At 32.4% G+C, this 21,693-nt stretch overlaps 2 protein-coding genes across 14 annotated transcripts; one reads left to right on the top strand and one right to left on the bottom strand.

The window, feature by feature from the left end:
- Positions 1-87: 87 nt before the first annotated feature.
- On the top strand, positions 88-3,942 carry LOC126921707 (G patch domain-containing protein 1 homolog). Its single transcript, XM_050733471.1, has 4 exons — positions 88-606; positions 686-1,064; positions 1,127-1,351; positions 1,427-3,942. Exons 1-4 carry the CDS (start codon positions 543-545, stop codon positions 3,666-3,668), a joined length of 2,910 nt encoding a protein of 969 aa, XP_050589428.1. The 5' UTR covers positions 88-542; the 3' UTR covers positions 3,669-3,942.
- Positions 3,739-21,405, bottom strand: LOC126921520 (trichohyalin-like). 13 transcript variants are annotated; one of them, XM_050733209.1, is made up of 31 exons: positions 21,049-21,405; positions 19,521-19,697; positions 16,852-16,950; positions 16,451-16,540; positions 13,208-13,356; positions 13,030-13,118; positions 12,065-12,148; positions 11,720-11,885; positions 11,220-11,445; positions 10,167-10,253; positions 9,149-9,302; positions 8,962-9,091; positions 8,601-8,819; positions 8,321-8,494; positions 8,065-8,225; positions 7,696-7,978; positions 7,507-7,636; positions 7,316-7,430; positions 7,089-7,211; positions 6,661-7,008; positions 6,339-6,509; positions 6,090-6,245; positions 5,918-6,025; positions 5,570-5,845; positions 5,435-5,489; positions 5,232-5,373; positions 5,042-5,153; positions 4,850-4,956; positions 4,590-4,734; positions 4,410-4,507; positions 3,739-4,115 (listed from the first exon to the last, which is right to left on the bottom strand). In XM_050733209.1, exons 3-31 carry the CDS (start codon positions 16,947-16,949, stop codon positions 4,043-4,045), a joined length of 4,269 nt encoding a protein of 1,422 aa, XP_050589166.1. In that variant the 5' UTR covers position 16,950; positions 19,521-19,697; positions 21,049-21,405; the 3' UTR covers positions 3,739-4,042. The 13 variants fall into 13 exon arrangements, with proteins under 13 accessions (XP_050589166.1, XP_050589175.1, XP_050589212.1 ...); XM_050733218.1 differs by lacking the exon at positions 19,521-19,697; XM_050733255.1 differs by lacking the exon at positions 10,167-10,253 and having other exon boundaries at positions 21,049-21,403.
- Between the last annotated feature and the right edge of the window lie 288 nt (positions 21,406-21,693).

Below are 21,693 nucleotides of genomic sequence, written 5' to 3'. Positions count from 1 at the left end.
GACCTTCTCTTGCCATCCATTTTGATATTTCTCGATTCAAAAAACAGACGAGCAGTGAGCAGTACTTATATGATCGTAGCCCACATTACAGTTCAGGACTATATATTGCCTACATCAGAGATGATGAAAGACCTAGGAACATATTTCTGTGCCCATGAAGCGAATCTACTCATTTCTGTATATATGACCGTATTATCCACTAATATCATTAGAATATCTGATCACGTGACCAATTGTGTTTACTTCTTATGGTTCAACTCATTGAATAAAGTACAGATTAGTTAGTTGGTTCAAAAACATTGATGTATTTTCTAAATATCTTATTTTATTTGTATTTTATCAGTATATAATCTGTTTTAAGTACATATATATTCTATTAGAATGAGGCGACACAAAGTTAATTGAAAATCAAAGAAACAGTACATTCGTTGTGTATATATTTTCTAACCTCATATGAATTACTCTTGACAGTTAGACACGCTATGAATGAAGAATAAGTTCTACCATTAAATGTTAAAAATTGATTATTAGATATTGAAAAAATGAGTGATTCTGAGAACGAAAATTATGTTACTTTTGGAATCCCCCTTGAACCAATTGATGAAGGTTAGTAAAGATATTTTGGAGGATATAAAAATAAAATATTGATAGTACAGTATTTTATTTTCACATGCAATTATTGTAGACAATGTACCAAGGAAGAAACCAATGATGATTGAAGATCAATATGCATATGATGCACAAGGTAGACGTAGATTTCATGGTGCATTTACGGGTGGTTTCTCTGCTGGATACTTTAATACTGTTGGTACAAGAGATGGTTGGAGGCCACAACGATTTAAATCTTCTAGAAGTAGCAAAGCTGGAAGTATTACTCAGCGTCCAGAAGATTTTATGGATGAGGAGGATACAAGTGAATTTGGAATTGCACCAACAGGGATTCGTGCTACGGAGGATTATATGGAATGTAGTCAAAGAGGTACAAAACGCGAGAGAATCACTCGTGACAACAGTGGTCCTATTCCTGGTACTCCAGTATTGAAGGAGCTTTTGAAGCCAGTGAAGTAAGTGTTCCTTTACTTTTTTACATCATATTAATACCAATAATAAATGTTTGATATAATAGGGAAACAGTTGGTATTATGTTACTAAAGAAAATGGGGTGGAGACCAGGTCAGGGAGTAGGATCAAGACTTACAAAAAGGGAGAAAGCTAAAATTGAAAAAAGAAATGAGAAGCTAAAAGATATGCAGCAGGGATCTAGGAAGGCAAGTTCAGAAAATAGCTCTGATGATTCAGAAGATGATTATCGGAATGTTACATTTGCACCTGATGACTATGAACCATTTAGGTAAATTCAAAATGTTGTATATAATTTTGATAAGCAAAATAAGATACATATATCAACTTTGCTTCATTTCTACAGATGTAACCCAAAAGACAATTATTTTGGCATAGGATACAGTGGTTTAGATAGAAGAACCATATTGTCTGGACATGTAAATTTATTTGAAACGCCAGCATTTAGCATTCAGGATAAGAACAAAAAATTATCGATACATGGACAAGCATTTGGAGTTGGCGCATTCGAAGCCGATGATGAAGATATATACGAGAGAGAAGATATGTCACGTTACGACTTTTCCTTAGGTCCTGAACGGAAAATCAAAACAAGATGGTCTGAGGATAGTAGTTCGAGAAATTTAAGCTACAACTGTTTAGAAGGCTTTGTATTGGCAGATAATAAATTAGAATTGAAAAATATTTTTCCACCTCCGGAATTGCCTAAGAATTTTGTACCAGTACATACAGCTAGGAAGAGCAGATTTTATCCTCCGATTGATAATATTTCTCGTAGAACAGAGAATGGGAAGCGCAAAGATCTCACAGCCGCGGATAGAGCTAAAATATTAGAAGATACATGCAATGCGAAAAAGACATCCGAAACGCATTCAAATTCGGTACCATCAGTTGCTTCCAATATCATTTCAAATACGTTAAATTTACGTTGGAAACAGCAAACGGAAGAAAGGCGGAAAGAAGAAAATCTACAAGCTAAGGCAGCTGTATCATGGATGGAAAAATTGAACGCACAAAGTTTTGTTAAAGGAGGTGTCGTTGGATCCAATAAAGATTCTGATGGAAGTTTAAAAAGATTAGAAGAATTTAAAGATTCCTCTTTGACTTTTGAGGGACAAAGTAAATTGGATCAAGATGATTCTGTGAAGAATAGCAATGTGAAACCATATTTTTCTGATTCTGATAAACAAAGACGATTTGAACAATATTTACTTTTCGTAAAAGAAGGAGAGAAAAATAAGCTTGAAAGTATACAGCCATTATCTATGACAGAATGGGACAGAGAACATGAACGAATTGAATTCGAACAAGCAGTAAAACTGGTTGGGCAACCAACAAATGAATATACTGGGAGTAAATTTACAAGTGCTTCTGATTCCACGAATTCAAATGTTTCTGCAAAATTTAGCCAGGAGGATGAAATGAAACAGGCTGTAAAAATGAAAATGTTCGGGAAATTAACTCGGGAGCGAGTGGAATGGAAGCCAGCGAGCATAGTTTGTAAGAGATTCAATATTCCAGAGCCAAAAGTTGGTTGTGCTCAACCTGAGATGCAGAAAAGGTCAACAAGGTTTTCCATCTTCGATTCCTTTGATTGGAATAATTCTACGAAGTTTTTACGGGCGTCGCAAGAAGTAAATGAAGTAAGTACATCGTCAAAAGACAAAAGCAGTATTGAAAATACGGGCCAAAACATTATTGACAATACAGAAAAAGGCGCTATTAACAATACGGATTCCAACATTAAAATGAGTAATAATATATCTTTTTATAATCATCAAATTTTCGAACCTGTGTCAGAGAAAATGAGAAATTTTGAAGTATCTTATGAAAAAGTTTTTGGAAAAGAAGTTCCAGAAACGTCATCGACAATATTCGAAGACAAACAAAATCTGGACAATAACTTTGATGCAAATAGAATAACAGAGACTATAGATCAACAGGATAAAACTGAAGAAGATATCAATACTACAACGAAACCTACATCAAAAAGTAAATCAGAAGAAAAGAAGGATCTTTTTAAAGCAATTTTCTTAAGCAGTAGCGAGGAATCTGATTCCGAGCCAGATGAAAGCCTAGACAGCGAAGCCGTGAAATCTGTTTTGATTGGTAAAGTTCCAAGCGAGGTAAATGTAAATAGAAACACCTCCCCACCTAGAGGAATTTTTGCAAAGGTGGATCTCGATAGCTTAGTTACTAATACAAAAAGTAGTATGCAAACAAATGAAACAACGAGTAAAGAAAAAGACATAAACATAGTAGATTCTGAATTAGGGATTGAACCCAAAGAAGATGATTCTAATTTCAATCCCCCAGAAGCTCGATTATTATTGGATGTGTATGGACCTGCTCTTCCTTCGAGATTATTAAAATCTGAAAATGCAACCCCAGAAGCGTCCAGTTCGCAAGCTTTGAAGCCTGTGTTTAGAAGTGTTGTAGTACCAAAACCTAAAGTAGACTCTAAAGTTTCTGGTGTATGGGTGGAGAAAGTGAAGAAGTCCAAAAAGGAGAAGAAAAAGCACAAACACAAAGAACACAAAAATTCGAAACATAAGCGGAAATCAAAGAAGGAAAAGCGTAGTTCGTGATGTAGGAAATAATTGGAATAGCGAAGGAATTACATGAAGAAGATGTCGATGGAGCAAATATATCCGTTGATTATTTATTGTACGTTTCATTTTATTTGCATCATAATATGGTGCCTTGTACATATTTAATGAAATATTTGAAAATGCTTCTGCAAATCTGTTATTAAGAGAGTAAAGGGATGTGTTGATATATACATACATGAATACATATATGTACATCCTTTTGTTGTGTACTTTGTATATGTTCCAATACACACAAGTGAGCAAACCCTTATTTTTGTATTATTCGGTGTTCAGAATTATTTGTTGTCATTACAATTGAATAATAGTATAGTATCTATAATGACATACTTTCCTCGGAATTTATAATCGAATTATTTGTTCGACGTTGTGGAGTTTCTCGATGCTGGCCTACTATGATTCGTAGAACTTATCTTCTTCTCTACACTGAAAATATAAGAACATCATTACGATTTTATTCAATGAAAATTTTCTGCCACTGACCCTAATTTCAGAGTTAATTTCACCTTAGTAATTCGTATATACATGTATATGTACATATATTATTATAATTTATTATTTATTCATCTTTTTTAATATTCTAGGAATGATATTTTTAAAAATATGTTCGAACTTAAATCTTTTGTATAATTCCATCAATTATTAACAATGCCCGTTTAAAATATAGTAGATTTTTCTCACTATTTAATTTTTTAATTTTTGTTTTAAATAGAAACATACCTGCCGCTTCTTGATCCTCTCTTGAACATGTCTGTTAATTTTTTCTTTAGATTTTTCTTTTCAGTCTTCTCATTGATGCTTGTTTCGGATCCCGATGTCTGCAGCAACAAAAAAGGAAATAATTTTAAAGTTATTGGTATAATAGTCTCTTTTAAACAAATAATGGCGTTGTTTACTTACTTGAAGAGAAAGGTCCATAGAAATATTTGGATCATCCACACTGGCTGATTTAGTCAATTTAGTTGTAATCTTTTTTATTATACCTTTACTATGCTTTTTTTCTCGCTCCAACATTTCGCTTTTAGTAGAACCGGTAGAGAGGCGACTATGTATTATAAGAATTTTAATTATTAGTTTTTTTTCCTGATGTTCTTAGTCAATGAATATTCAAATTATGCGTTAGGAAACAAACAAAATTGAGGGGATGATTATCGAATTACCTGTCGACACTGGAATCTCTCTGCAAACTTTGTGTTCGTCCTTCAGCATCTGAACTTTCTAATGATTGCAAACTGGACATGTTGCTATCAGTGCCCCAAATACGTGACTGTACAATTGTGAATGAATAAATGCTAATATCTTTTTAATATACCTATTATCGAAAACTTAACAGCATTAGAACAATAACATACTTCTTCATTTCGTACTGATGTCTGTTCTAAAGATAAACTCTTTCTCTTCAAACGTGGTTTCGAACGAGATGTTGTTATACCTTTCCCGGGATCGCTTTCCACGGATGTTGATCTATAAAATTGATTTACTGTATATGAGTATCTAGGTTTTCATTAAAGAAAACAAATGGTCACTGTTAGTAATAAATACCTCTTGCCAAGTTTCTTCAATCGTGTTGTATTTACTTCGTCCGCAGATTTCTTCGATTCTTTCAGTTCTTTTGCCACATCCATTAATTTTTTAACGGTATACTCTAATTTTTCTGTTCTCTCAATAAATTGAGAATTTGAACCTATTAATAAATTTGACATTATTCATCTAAAGATTGAAGATTTAATAATATTAATAATTACCTCTTATATCGCTTCTCGAATCCGACAGTGGTGATGATTCCCTCGATTTTGGTCCCTATATTACGAAAATAATTATTTATCGTATTGATTTAGTTTACTTATTATTTTTTTATTGAATTTGTAAATTTAATATACCTTTAATCGTCTTGGTGGAGTCGGTGTATAAGTATTCGCAGTTCCATTTTCTGCTATACCGTTCAATTCGGGGAAAAGTTTCATCAAGTCATTGACTTGTTGCATCAATACATTCAGATTTCGCAATTCAATCTGTTCTTGTTTACATTTTTTCAATATTACATCTTTGAGTTCTTCTCTCTCCTTCTCATGACGTTCCTTTTCGCGTCTCATTTTTTCGTTACTGGTCCTTAATTTTGCGTGAGCGTCCCTTAATTCGAGCAAATCGCATTGTAACTGAAAAAATTAATATTTTCAAACATCTCAGAATCGGAAAGAAGCAGAATGACAATCCAAAATTTTATTTACTTCTAACAATTTCTTCTTGCTTTCTTCTTTCTCTTCGTCGTACACCTTTTTCAATTGATCTTGCCGTCTCTTATTCTCCAGCCTTTCCTTGGAACGTTCTCTTTCAATCTACAAAAATATCATTTGTTTAGGTTCTTTATGTTAATAACATTAATTCTACTTTAACATGTACTTCGAATAGAGTTTGTCGCAAATCCCTCGCCAGTGTAGCGGTCTCTTGCAATAATCTCTGATGCTCCTCTCTTTCTTTTTGCCACGCTAACTCCATACGAACTTTCAGTCCTGGAATCTTCGTTCTACCACTAGTGAGCACTTTCTCTTCTTCGAGCTAAAATTACAAGATAAAAATAAAAAGAAAAATGAATAGTGTGCAAATGTATTTTAAATCATCGATAAGTTACTGTAGAAAACATTTAAATACCTCGTTAATTCGCGACTGCAGTTCAGATACTTTAACATGACTCGCTGACTTTTCAGATACCAATTCAGCTTTCAATCTGGATGCTTCTAATCTTGCTTCAGAAAGTTCGTCTTCTAAGCTATTAATCTGCGTTTCTAGAACCAATTTACTGGCACTAGATAGTTCTTCTTCCTAAAAAATGAGAGATGTTGTATAAATAAAAATGTAAGGATTGCTTTTAAATTGAGTTAAAAGTAATCACTCTTGATGTAACATACAAATAGATCCAGGAAAGTGAGCGTAATGATGGAGGGTAAAAAGAAAAAGATTAAAAATAACCAACCTCGTCAGATTTCCCAGAAGATGCGTTCGACTGTCTACCTTTAGCAGACTTTAATTCTGCGATAGTTTTTTGAGCACCTTCTAACATATGTTTATATGTATCGCGCTCGCGTTTGTACCTAGACAATTGATTTTGAATAGCTTGAATTTCGTCGTTGATAGCAGTTATTCTATGCTCATAACGCATTTTGCATTGAGCTAAATCAGCTTTCTTTGCTTTCTCCATGTTTTCAAGGGCGTTTTTCAATTTTCGTATCTCCGACTCCAAAGCTGTTGTGTCTGGTGTCAGAGCTTGATGGATTTTTGATACTGCTTCATAGTCCTTCAGTTTGTCAGAAAGGTCGTCGTTCTGCAAAGTATATATTTTAAAACAAAACTTATTACATAGTTTATGCTGTTAAATAAATATGTATAACTTAATTTTCTTACCGCTTTTCTTAAATCTTCTAATCGCGTTACTAATGTATTGTTTTCTTTTTTCAAATTGCTTATGTCATTATTCAAATCTGTTATCAATGCTTTGTTTGGCAGCTCACTCTCTCGTATACGATTCTGGAAATTTATATTAAAGATAATTTTTTATAATTAATTAAAGAAAATTGTAGTATTCTTCAAAATAGCGGATATAATAGTTAATTATATTATTTTATACTCACTTCTAGAGCTGATCTTTCTGATCGCCATTCGCTTTCTTTTATTTTCATTGACTGTCGCATTGATTCCAATTCTCTACGAACACCTATCAGCTCTATATTTTGTTCTCGTAATTTGCTATATTTAGATATGATATAGAAATAATTAAAAATATTTTGTTTCATTGTAATTAATTAAGCGTATTACCCATTACCTATTAAGCGACTCATTATCCAAATCGAATTGCTTTTTCAAATTCGTCAATTCCTTGTATTTGTCATTCAGATTATCATATTCCAGTTGTCCTTTCTTGAGCTCGTTCTCCAAATCTAAAATATAGGCCACTGTTATCTTATGTAGACTTTTCTGATGTTTCTCGTGTCGCCATAGTGAAGTAACTTACTCAGAATCTTTTCATTGTACGTCTGCCTCAATTCATTCATCCGTTTCGTGTTCAATCCTGTTTTCTCCAATGCACTGATCTTCTTTTTCAAGGTAGCTACTTCACTCTCCTTTGATTCTTTCTCTTGATCGACTTGAGATAACAATTTTTCCTTTTCTTTCTTTAATTCCGAGACCTCCCTAGTCAGATCATTTATTTTCGCGGAATTGGAGGTTTTTGTGTTTTCTAATTCCTTCTTCAAGCGTTTTAACTCAGTATCGAGCTTAGTTTTTGTTTGTTCAATCTGCATTATAATATTATGTTAATATTTATATTAATGGCGTTTTTAATTATTTAACTAATGTAATTTTTATCTAAACAGATAGTTACTGATGTCATTGATTGTTTCATTTTCGACTCTCGTTCCGTATATCCTGACAAATCATCTTGTAGCTTCTTCGATTTATCTTTTTCCAAAAGCAATTCTTTCTTCAAATCGTTTATCGTTTTCTCTAATTTTGCACCTTCGTTTTCTGATGTCTTAGCTGTTTCTATACAGAAGCAGGAAAAAAGGAAAAAGATTAATTTAGAAAATAATTGTTATTGATAGAAAAATTTAGTATTTTATTTATGATAACTTTTTTACCTAGATCCTTTTTCAATTGTACAGTTTCGTTATACACTTTAAGTTTCTCCGCAGATAGAGAGAGAAGTTTCGATTTTAGCTTCTCTTTCTCCTCGAGCAGTGCTGTCTTTTCCTGGTCCCATGTCTTCCTTTCGTTTTCTCTCAATGTCACTGCCTCCTCCAATTTCTTTTTTACTAAAGTATTTCATACCAGAATAGATTTACTACAAGTGACTTATTCAATATGTTAATATGAACACGTTAATAGGAAAAGTATGTTTAAAATAATTGAAATACTTACTGTTTTGCAAATCCGTATTTTTTTCCTCGACTTTAGTACTGTATTTCTTCTTTTCTTTCTCATCTAACAACTCTTTCATAACAGAATCGAGCTTTTCCTTAAGTAATTCATGCTCCTTTGAGAGTTTGTCGTATTTCCCGTGGTTATCCTTGATTTTCATGTCCTGAATGTTCACCTCTTTGCCATCAGAAATATTCGTGAAGACAGTCATCATATCTCCTAAAGAATACAATTCATTTATTTAATATTATGATTAAGATGGTGAATTAAGATAAATTTTTCTTCGCTCATTTATATTTTATCTCTAGATTATTCTTAATATCATTATATAATACAAGTAGTCTTTTAGTTTAGAATGAACCTATTTCTTTTTCCATCTCTTCCACCATCTTCTTCAATTGTACTTTAGTTGTAAATTCAGTCGCCTTTTTCAGAGGCCTAGTTTGGAATTCTCCTTTAACCTTTTGCAACGTTTCTTCAACTTTCTTCACCTAAAATAAAATACTTTTATTACTAATGTCTCATTTGAGCTTTATACGGAAACTTGCCTCTTCGTATTTCTTTTCCAGAGTAGCTTTCTCAGTTTCTAGTTCTTCCACCTTCCGCTCAACTTTCCTCAGTTTAAACGACAAGATTCGACAATTCTTATTCGACTGTTCCAAACTTTTTCGCAAACGAACGTGCTCGTCCGCTTGCTCATCCCTTAACAATACGAAATACTATTCTTAAGAGTCTCGACGAAATTTCTATCCAAAGACTATAGTATATTGGAACCGGATAAAATCGATTCAATAAAAAATTCCCAAAGTGATTACTAGACCTGATTGCAGATGTTAATGCAAATTTATATTTTTTTAAAAATATAATTAAAGAAATAAAACCTAAATAGAGATTTGTTTCACCCCATAAATATTATAATCAGTATCTTTCTTTGGATATTTTCTATCTATTTTTTAATATTATAGACATTCAGTACGTTCCTGTACATTTAAATTTCTCACGAATGCATAAACATCTATACCGTAGTAATTACCTAAATTGGTCGATATCATCATATACAAATTTCAAATTTTAAGATAAGTCTAAATATTTTCAAAAACGATATTCTAGATATTCTAAAGAATATTCAAGTTATTATATTCATAAGTTTCAGGATATTTAATTTTCGTTTATAATTTCCAAATAATTTATTCTATCTGTAGGTAATTATTCATATTCTTTTATAGATTATCCAGTTCCATGAAGTTCAGTAGCGTGTTATAATTACCTGAGTTAATTGGTCACGTATACATTTAATCAAACGGAAGCCGAAATGCCATTCAGGATGGGCGTAAGCAGGAGGAAGCATACGCGTGGTAAGTGTACAAAAATCGAAAGGGTTCGATGACAGTATAACGTTCCACATTACTGCTGTCTACGTTAAAAATGCTATTTCATTATACATATATCTCGTTCCTTTGCTCTTAAGATTCATTAGATGGGTCTCGCGTTTATTTGTTCGAAAATCTTCCTCGATCACAAAGAACGGTCAAAAATAAAATGTGGTCAAATATGTATTCATTTTACCAAGCAACGAAACGTCCACGTTCGATCCAGCTTTTGGTGAAAAACAGTGCTGTTCTTGTGTTGGAATCTTCCGTCCAAATCGACGTCCTGCAACAATTCAGATAGCTCATTTTGCTAAACATTTTTGGGCTGTGTGTCCTTTCTTCGTAGACATTACGTGGTAGAGGCGACAGCTTTAATTAGATATCTCCTTTATTTTGTATCTTTTGCTTAAGCGTTCCTCCTGAGTGCGAATCATGAAAAAAATTCGATTTACTTTTCTGACCATTTCATTTAATATTTTATCTGTTTTAGATCATTCCTTTCAAAATATTATTCCAATTTAGAATGTTTCTTTGTTTTATCTGCTTCTGGTTCCAGCTGCAGTAAGTGGAAATCCACTGTTTTCGAGCCCCTTCAAGATATTTTCATTTCTGAACACGGTTTCGTGTTTCTTCCAAGTTGATAAACTCTTCCTTTGTTCTTTTCTATGATATGATAATATTGTACGAAAATATCTCGCGTCGTATCGTGCCAATATTGGTCGCGTTTATTAATACAAACAGACATATATGTTATTGATAAACACGAAAAGGATCACAGGAGGGCGAGTCGTAATTCGCTGTTGTGATCAATCAACTTCTGTACTGATTAGTTAATCAATTCGAATTCAAACAAATCAGTTAGTAAAATGCAGTGGAATCTTTCTTTTCCTACACACGATGATCACTTCATACTTAAAATATGTATTCTTTGTTTCATAATTATTTAATTTATTTGTTTTTTTTTTTTTCTTAAAATGTTACAAAGATTGCACTACGCATGAAATTACAGGGCGTTAAATCGAATTTTTTTTTGCTTGAAAATTTCTCTTGAAAGCTTATAAAACTTTACTTCAGTGGTACATACAATAAAAATAATTAAATTATACACATTTACTTTGATAGTAAACAGGTTTGAAACATGGTTTTAAACAATAAAAAGAGAATTATTATGAACTGAAAAAGAAGCCACGGTAAACATGCATGTAGAAAAAATGTACTTGTATTTAAAGATATGAAAACGTAAAATTACCTAAAGGTATCTTGCAGTTCGTATATCTCTTCCTCCAATTGCCGTATTTCTTTCTTCATATCTTCGTTGTCATCCATCAAACTCTCGCATAAATTTTCTGCTGCCTTTAATTTCGAACGTAGCTCATCCTTTTCCCGGTCTCGTTCTCCTCTAAACGTTTTCGAGTTCACTTCTTTCTCCAGGTCTCTTATCTTGGTCAATAAACTGTTCTTTTCTTGCGTGAGCGCTGAATATTATTAATATTATTATCATTTCTCAAGTAATTAAATTATCCAGAATTGAAAGATTAGATAAATTAGCAATTAACAATAATTTACTGTTTACTATAACAAAAACACTTCCAAATTTTAAATTTCAAATAGTTAAATATTAGTTTCTATTATATTAGCAAATTTCCAAAAGCATCTTTAAAAATTTCTCCATTTCTTATCATAAATTTTGTAAAAATTTATATTTTCTAATTTTTATATATTAATTTATTCATTTTTCATGGGTAATACCTTCATTCTTCTTCTGTAATTTCTGTACTTCATTCGGTGCAGCTTTACTCGATATGGTTTCCATAGTTGCTAATCGCCTCATCAGGATCTCGCTCTTCTCCTTTTCCGCCCTCTCGCATCGTGCTTGCAATTCTTTTACTTGTAACCTTAACTGTTCTACCTCGCTCTAACGATAATAAAATTCCACCGTTATTCTTTTAATTTTCACACTCGTGTGGATAACTATCAATCTTATCTATAGCACTAATTGTAAGATTATTATTGCTACAAGCATACTACATATATCTATATAAACCGATTAGTAAGAAAGATTAGAAACGAAATGAAGAATGCTGTTATGGTTACTTTTTCCGTCCATTCTTCGCTTGCCATTCGTCGTTCTCCATTTTTTTCGCTGCTTTTCGAAGAACCAGTCTTCGACTTCTTCACCTGAATAGAAAAAGCAATGTACAACAAGGAAATTCAATTTTTCCATGTACGATTATTAACTTTTCTTTCGTGAAGCACTAAAAGGTAAACATAGTCAGATTAAGTAATAACTGTCGTAAGAATTGATAGCGGTAAAAAGAAAGTTGTTTACGTGGTGTAATCACGTGTATACATTTTGGTGAACGCTCCATTCAATGAGCAAAGTTATGAGATCTTCTTGAGAAGTTCAAGTGTGGTTAAATTTGCTGTCGTAAATGTACAACGTACACACATATACAAATAATTGAAAACATTCCAGCAGTTTGATTGCGAGTTGAATGAAAATGGTTCTGTTAAGAAGCTCCAAATTTTTGTTTATACGTATATCGTTAGTTTGGTAGAAAAATTATATAAATTAAAGAAAAGGAAATTTCTCAAGAAATTGCTTGGTAGGGTTTCTAATAAAATATTATTTAACAGTATCGCTTATTCAAGAGGGAGTTAAAATAATCTTATCTTGAATTTTGACATTGTTATTGTTATATATTACAAGTTTTGTAATGAAGAACTTATTTATAGATTAAATTTTTATAGATGTTTCAGAAGTGAAGATATTTCAGATGTTTCACTCTTTTCTATAGCAAGTCGATAACGTAGTTACACATAAATGATTATTATAGACTGATATCAAAATGGAACAGTCATTTAACTAAGTTAATTGATTTTAAAAGCTTAAACGCATAAATATTTAGAAATAAATATTCAACTGAAACCAAATTAGCTCTTATTCATATATGTATACATATACATCAACAAATCCTAGTTATAACAAGATAAAAGTTACAACATTGCGATAAGCAACATTTAAAACTCACAAAATCTCACAGCGATTGAAAATTTACCTGGATTATGAATTCGACGTCATTTTCTGAGGCGCTCTCATTGCTGTTATCTATAACCTCCTTAATTTGTAACTTAGTTGGCCTCCTATCTGCAAATAACGGTATGAATTTGACAACAAAGAAAAAACACGCTTATCGATAATCTTGATAAAAAGCAATATTTATTATATGTAAGTACCTTCCAATCTCTCTTCGTTGTCGATAGCAGAAAGATCCATGAGCGAAGTCCAACCAGCTGCTGCGTGCGATGACTCTGAGCTTGCTCTAAAGTCATCCTTTGCCAAATTTGTCGCTGAAGACCAACCACGTTTTCCATTCTCGGCAGATCTACGACACAAGTATTATTGTGAACATTTGATATAACCTCCTATTAAAAATTCCTACGAATCAAATTTGACGATGTTATCGCAATTTGTAATTGATTCAATACAGATCAACTTTTATCTGGAATATTTTTGTTACATTATCAGAAGTGCTTAGAGAACATTACTACACACTGTTTTTCACTGAATATTCTCAGTTTTACAACTGTTATCTTAAATACGATAACTAATTTTTTATAATAATTATATAACTATTGTACAATAGCGTTTATTTGTCGTATGGTTTTCATTTACTTGTCGTGCTCTTATACCAAACATTAGTTCAAATTATGAGGTGAAAAATCTATTTAACCGAATAAAGGTAATAAAGTCGTACACGTAAATCTAGATGAAGCTTTGGATAAAATTTCAGATTAATTGAATCATGAAACAACAGAGAAAATGTTGGATCAGAGTCCTTTAAATTGTAAAATACTTTGGCTGGAGCTAAAATCTACCATAAAATAGTTATGTGTTTTATATCCCAGAATCATATCGAAAGACCAGCTCAGACTATTTCGGTATTTTGAGTCTGGAGTCATTATATTTTGGTACCTTTCCTTGGTGATTCTGGTCAGTTTCTCCAATTCCGATAGAAGATAGTTTCGGTGTATCTTAAGATTCTATTATTTTAACTATCGAAGCTCCACGATTTTAAAATGACGTCTGCTTGTAACTTGTAAGGTATAGGATATAACTAAACTTCATGCTATTATGATTATAGTTATCATCGCATATTCATCTATATCATTGCATATTATTGCATACTCATCTAAAAAAGACTCAATTTTTAATACATATGCTGCTAAAATTTACTCATTTTAGATGAATGGATAATAATATCTATGTTAGTTATAGGGAACGTAAAAAAAGTAAAAAAAGTGGGACTCGTTTACTTTTCTAAAATCTAAAATTGGAAGTTTGACATAAAGTTGAAATGTATTACGAAATAATTTCAATTTAAATTTCACCAAATTTAGTGTTCTTCGCGTTCTTTCTTTTTTTTTTCGTATGCAACGTTTTACGAAATTGCAATTGAAATATCTTTTAAATTAATCATTTTTCGACCCAAGTACCTCGATATCTTTTTGTGAAAAAGTGCGTCGGATGGTTTATAAAAAATTATAGTGTTAAAAAAAAGTGCAATTGCATCTGCGAAAGAACTAGTTAGCACGGTAGAGAATGTTAAACAGTGCAAAATTTTCTTTTAACTTTACTTGGATCAGAGTTATGATCTGTCCTAGTTGCTAGAAACACCCTGTACATATTATATGTATAATCATTCTGTGATCCTATAATTGCGGGTTAACGAATGCAAATGATATTACAATCAGCCTGTTATAACCTTCGACTTTTGATATGCCCATAATCACAATTTCAGTGAATGGTTCCAATAATTATTTCTCCTTTCTATGCTTATTTTTGTTCCTTATTTTCCATATGTTGCGCATATGTATATACTACGAATAAATTTCGCTAAATGACTTTTTGCCTTCGAGGTTATGGGATAAGTGCTGAGCTGTTCGAGTCAGTCCTTTTGCCACGAAGTTCGCCACTTTCCTCACTCCGTGACCAGATTTTTCTAAACCATTCTTACTACTCTATACTATACACGCGCCACATGACGTCAGGTCATCGGTCGTGCGTGTGTTTCTGCGAATTCCGAACTCTGAACTTTGAAATTATAATATTCGCAGCTCCTAGAGCTCTCTCAAATCTATATATCCACTCCTTAAAATTATGTACAGGTAGTGCGAGGCCTGTAAGACAGATCCACGAGACTACCTTCGGGCGGGCCAGTGATTGTCGGCTTTTTTGCGAAATGTGTAGCTCCAGCTCCGGCTCCTGCAAGGTAGAAGCAGTGTCTCGCACTATCTCTGTCTGTATTTACAAAGCTGAAGTCGCACCTTTGATCTCGCCAAAAAGCCGACAACCATTGGCATTGGCTCGTCCGGAGACAACCTCGTGGATCTGCTTCGTAGCCCTCGCGTCGTCTGTAGTCTGCACATAGCTCTATAATCGAGCTTGTCGCCAAGTCACCCTCTTGAGAGACCTTGACACGTACAGTCGCTTTTTTAGAGTGATCTAACGTCAACATACGCGCGTGCGCGCGCACGCGTGTATGTGTGTGTACGTACTTTAAACGGGTAGAATTTTTCCCTTATTATATCATGTAGTCATTTGAATGAATTGTAAGAGGCTCGTGTAATTTTTAATATACTCAAATTATGATTTTGCTAATGGAGTTATACGTTTAGTTATACAATTACCAGAATATAGTAACTAAGTTAAAAAGTTTGTATTCAATGCGATTTTCGGTAATAAGCTGTCATCATCTTGGATTTCGATGGTGTTTTAATATGTTGTTGACGGCATAATTCTGAATAAGCTTTTGTAGTATATATAACCGTCATTTGATCTTAATTTCCAAGATATTTGCAAAAAAACTGTCGGTATCACTACATTAAATTCTACTTCCAATTGTGCGTCCGTGACAGCGTAAGCGCTAGTATTGTTTACCGCCCGCTTCACAGTTAAACTTCACACACACAATGACGCCTAAGACAAACCTAATTCGTATGATTTGTTTATAGTTTATATAGGTTGGGGTCAAGTGTCATTTTATCTGTGAAGTTTATCTGTAAACCAATGACCGGCAACGACGCTGTTACACTGTCACGTACGCACAATTGGAGGTAGAGTTCAATGTAGTGGTACCAACAGATTTTTTGCAACTATATATCTCTAAAACTAAAAGAGCCCAATGGTAACATGAAAAAGAAAAAGTTTTTTAAAATGTTGATTTCTCTAATATATTAAAAAAATCATCAAAATCCAAAATGGTGGCAGCTTTCTAAATAATTATTTAACAAATTCTATAGAATTTTTTATGTACATACTTTAATACATATCATATATTGTAACATGTATTCAAGGTTTGATCGTTTACATTACACATATATTACCATATATTATCATTATTTATATGCACATATTTTTACATCAACTACTTGCACTCTTGCATAAATACATAAACATCTGTAATATTAATCACTTACCGGCCTGAAGATTGCTCGTACGATAAACTAGGTGACGACGATGTGATATCCCTCAAGCTATCTTTTTTGCCTCCGTGCTCCTTGTAATCTCTAAACATGTTTTTATTATGATTATTCAAGCCTTTTTAGCCAGATCTAATATCTTTTCTTTCTACTCTTTAACTGCAGTGACTACGAAAAGTATTTGCACCATTCTATTTAGATATTAATTAATTAGATCTAAGTATATTAAATTTTGTATTATTTAATACCACCTTCGTACTACAAAAATTTGGTATTATGAAGATAAAATTTAGTAAAAAAACTGGTTCATTGGAAAATAAGACTATGTGCAAATATTTTTTGTTGCCATTGTATATACATAAGTTTTACAATGATAGAAATAAGCGACTAAGTGATACCTGAAGCATCTTTTGCAACGGGTTGGCCATCGTACTTGCGGATGGAAACCAAGTGGACAGAGAGGATCTCCTTTCTTCGAGGAATACATGTGGTGCATTCTACATGTGAAAACGAGAAATATGAATCGTTACGAAACACAATGCAAGTGATCTTCTCAATATAAACATGCACTTCCGGATAAGAAACACATGGCACAGAATTGGAAAATTTTATTGAATAACAAGCAGAAATACAAAAATATATTTCATTAACTTAACAATTAGTTTTTAATGTCTATAGTTCTGAAATGGATACATTTATATTTTGAAATAGTTTTGAAATGAAAACAAATATTTTTCCCATAATAAATACAATTTTCGTCTTCCCATAATACCCAATTGTGACCCACACCATTGCGTTTTTACCCATTTGTAGACAACTTGCAAATTTCTCTTCCGTCTGTAAATCATGATACAAATACATACTTCCACCTATTTAAACCATCAATTAATCTTTTCTCGTCAGTCATTTCTCCAGCTTTCAATTTATTTTAAATGCTTTGCGGCAAATTCCAGTCTTTGCTTCTTACGGACATCTGTTAATTGGAAAAACGAATAGTATAAAGTATATTGACTTGATCAACCAATAAATACAAGCACATACAGTATGTATTGAGGAGAAAAATGCTTATTCCAACAAAATAATGCCGCGGTCACACCGCACAGTCGGGGACCAAGTACTTTGTTGAGAAAAAGATTTAAGTTTTAGAATGGCCAGCAAGGTCATCCGATCTAAATATGATAGAAAATTGTTGGGGTAAGTCAGTAAGAGCAGTTTATAAAAATATACAATTCAAATAAAAAAAATTCAATTTCAAAAGCTATTCATCATCAGCTAGTCATCAAAAAGAATGACAGCAGTTGTAACAAATAAAGGAAGTTATACGAAATATTAACATGACAATATCTTTAGTGAATCTGAATAAATTTCCCTTTTTCTGCAGCATGTGCTATCATTTTGTCATATTTCTAATTTTGCAGGAAAGATATTAATTTTCACTTCAGTACTATATAGTGGTATTAATATTAGATCGTCCAAAAAGTTTCTTTCGTTTTATAAGGAAATAATGGATGCACAATATTTTCCGTTTTATATTATTTTATTGAATTACGTATAATCAATTTTGTTCTATCAAAATAAAGATCACAACGTTCGACAGATTAGGTTTCATGTTTGATGCATCATTGTAAAAGACGGGCCTGTAAAAGAAAGACACATATATATTCGGACAACCTAATAAAAACTAGCTTTTAAGTTAATAAAATATATCTTTGTATTTCTGCTTGTTATTCAATAAAATTTTCCGAATTTGTGCTATATGCTATTTGTTTGTCCGGAAGTGTACTTAGTAGCTTTCTGTTATACAATAGGTAAATATCGTAGATGTTTGGCATGTCATACTTCTAGTCGCGTGCAGTGCAACACATAGGTTAAATCGACACTTAGACACGACGTCAGTTTACATGATGCGAGATAACGCGATGCATGCTTGTAGAAGTGGTTTTTCGATAGAACAAGAATATTTTCGCTCGTCCAGGGAGACGTTACGGTTGACGGTTAGTGGGGAGCGTTCGAAACGATTCCAAGTTTTTCAATAGTATGATAATTCGAATCACTTTAAAGATGATTCCTATAATTCTTGAAACTTCTAAGTTGGAGATGCTGATAGATGTTGAATCTTGGAACTTAGTGTAGTAGTTATAAGAAGTATTTACACGCTGGTTAATTAGACCAATTACATATATTAAATTTGCATCATTTAATAGTACATGCTTTTATATGACAATAAACACTTAATACTATGAAAATGGATGTAGAACCTGATTAAAAATAAGGATCTGTGCAAATACTTTTTGTAACTTCTATATATCTTTAAAATTTTGATTAATCTTGAAACTCTCAATAGATTTCAAAGCTTGATGATTATTCAGTATATGGTTATGTGTATACTATAAGATATTGAATACCTCCAAACTTTCAAAACATTGAAACCTATCAAATCTATCAAGACTTAACCAAACTTTAAATATTCAAGATTTATTAAGATCTTTAAGAGAGTTAAATATAAAATCTGTTCAAAGTGATTCAAATTTTTCGCCACATGTATGTCTACATATATCCGAAACGGTTTAAAGCTCCAGAGTGCATAACCAGTTGCAAGACGTAGCTCATTACACATAAATAACCGATGAATTTGGACCCTGGTGTCGTGCTATTTGTAAATAAAAAAATAAATCATTAGTGTCAAGATGTCAACATATACATATGACATACACACATATATATATGAAGTATTAGATTTTATATACTAGTAGTATAGATAAATAATTTGCTTTTCATTTACTTTAATCATAGTTAATACACGTTGCCAGCCATAAATATTGGAACAGGTACATTCATTGAAGGATTTTAACACATTTTACTTTACTCAGTATTTTAAATTATTAATAAATAATAGGTTTATAATAAGATACATAGAAGATAAAAACAGTAAAAAACATATAATTTGTATTAAATATCAGTTAATGTTTTAATATTCATGACCGACAGTGCAAGTGTAAGACAGCGAGTAGGAACAAGAACGGTGACATGTGATACATCACGGGGATCATGATAAACTGTGTCGTACCACCATAAACGAGTTACGTGAGAAATATACGAAGTTGGTAATCGGAAATCTCGACGATTTCCAGCAGAGCATATCTCGTAAATGGGGCGCAGATATATTTCGATGTGCCTTTCACGATTCTAACAGGTATAAAGGCTTGCTCAACGAACAATCGATATTGATGCTAGCAGAATTTACCTAAAAATAAAACCTTGAATTAATATAATAAGAGAATAAGTTTCGTAAGCAGTGAAGACGAGACTTAAGGTGAGGCTTGGTTTTCGACGAATCGCGAAATACTTGGCAAGGGATAAATGAAATTCAGCTCGAAACTATGTTTTATAGAACAAATAGTTATAATGTACGTTTAGGAAACCTTGATGGAATCTACAGCTTGTGTGTCAACGCGGTTCCAAATTGTCTTTTATCAATCAACGGTGCTATTATTTGTCCGATTTCTAATAATAAATTTGTGGAAAAAATAAATAAATACTTTTTTATTTGTAATCTAACTGTGAATATTTATGCATTTATAGAACATTGAGAAGTAAAAGATTTACTTTACAGAATGCACGTAATATGAAGAAATATTGAGCTGTTTGGAAAATTCATAGTGTTTTAACTAGTTAATTTATTCTCTTATATTCTGTATATTATATTAGAAAAAATTAATGCGGAAAGCATTCAATAATAGTAATGGAAAATTATAAAAATATATGGTGCAAGTATTGTTTATCGATATACTAATTTCATAAATATGCAATATCTTTAAATTGTTAATAAATTTAAATAAATTTTGCTACGAACTTCCAAAAAATCCAATATATAAAATATTCAAAATGAAGCACATGTTATGATAGTAGATGAAATATATCTCTATTCAGGTTTCAGTTCTTTAATTATTTGGATAAAAGTACGAATTTGCATAAACGTCTACAGTCTATTAATCAATATGGAATGTGCAATCTCGTTACTCTTTTATGTTCACTCGGTATCAAATTTTTCGATTTCGATATTATTTAGTATACATTTAGCTTAAATGAAAATATATTATCAACGTCTAACAGACTTTTTGTCATAAACAAACTTAATCATTGGATTAAAACTAGTTTGTATCGCTTTATTATATATGCTGGAGTTTTTATACGATCGATATATCCAATTAAGAAACATCGATCCAATAAGATCTTCGTATTACAATCATTGAATCCACATCGAATCGATGTTCTTCTCCCCAAAAAACTTCACGCTTTTAACACTTCATGTTTTCGAATTCCATAACAAAAATCGCTAATTGCATTTTAACGCATAGAATACGATCTTTAAACTTACTTTCTTTCCAAACAAATATTTTTCTATGAAAGGAGTCTCTGCTGAGTCAATATGTAGTTTCCGTTCTCAAAAACTTTAATCCGACTCTGAATCGCATTCCATAAAACACTCCTCTTATTTAAATAATCGAACACACATAAGATTTCTCTCTTTCTCCCGCTTTCGAACTCGATTTGATCTTATGCAATTCCATATCGATCAGCGTGTAAGTACTTACTTGATCGATGTTCACCCAAATGCAGCAGGCGGGTGGGATTAAATTTGTCCTAAGCGTTGTTAAAAATGCTCAAACGCATTTTTCGCGAGCACATCTTTCATTTCGAGGATACAAAATATGAGGAAACCTTCTAGTCTCATATTAAACGAATATAATAAACGAACAACATAAGTATAATTGTAATCTTGTAACCGATCACTAGGCGTAACGAGTGCACTTGTTCAAAGCGTTCCTCTATTTTTTAACATTCACGGTTCGTTTACATGTTTCGACGTTTTTCACTGACGCACTGATTTCTTCTTTTTCCTTATTTTTGTTCTCTAGGTAGTTGCGACGATCACAACGTCCATAGACGTCACTAATACCACTAACACGGTGCTGCTATTACGAGGGTTAGGCCGTTACTCGCTTCGGACTCGCACGTATGATAATTTGAATCGCTGCCAAAATGTATATTTATCTCTAGCTATAAATATAGTGCGCTTCTTTACGAGTATTTTGTGCACACATACGCGTACGCGTGGGGTTAAAGGTATCTACAGAAGCAATGCCGCATCTGGCCAGTTAACAAGGGAGGATTTCTATACCTGGATTCTCTTACACAATTAACCCTGCTGCGTTCTTTTGGTTATGATCGATCTAATC

The sequence above is a fragment of the Bombus affinis genome, chromosome 1 (assembly GCF_024516045.1).
Source record: "Bombus affinis isolate iyBomAffi1 chromosome 1, iyBomAffi1.2, whole genome shotgun sequence".
NCBI lineage: Eukaryota > Metazoa > Arthropoda > Insecta > Hymenoptera > Apidae > Bombus > Bombus affinis.
The sequence above is the reverse complement of the archived record's forward strand: the minus strand, read 5'-3'. Positions and strand labels throughout refer to the sequence as shown.

What these genes read in the sequence shown, in the direction of transcription:
- LOC126921707 (XM_050733471.1), top strand. Translation starts at nt 543, where the DNA reads ATGAGTGATTCTGAGAACGAAAATTATGTTACTTTTGGAATCCCCCTT. An exon ending in CCTTGAACCAATTGATGAAG is followed by an intron (nt 607 to 685) that starts GTTAGTAAAGAT and finishes CAATTATTGTAG; the next exon opens with ACAATGTACCAAGGAAGAAA. An exon ending in GAGCTTTTGAAGCCAGTGAA is followed by an intron (nt 1,065 to 1,126) that starts GTAAGTGTTCCT and finishes TTGATATAATAG; the next exon opens with GGAAACAGTTGGTATTATGT.
- LOC126921520 (XM_050733201.1), bottom strand. Translation starts at nt 15,489, where the DNA reads ATGTTGACGTTAGATCACTCTAAAAAAGCGACTGTACGTGTCAAGGTC. An exon ending in GATAATGAGTCGCTTAATAG is followed by an intron (nt 7,431 to 7,506) that starts GTAATGGGTAAT and finishes ATCTAAATATAG; the next exon opens with CAAATTACGAGAACAAAATA. An exon ending in TGCGACAAACTCTATTCGAA is followed by an intron (nt 6,026 to 6,089) that starts GTACATGTTAAA and finishes ATATTTTTGTAG; the next exon opens with ATTGAAAGAGAACGTTCCAA.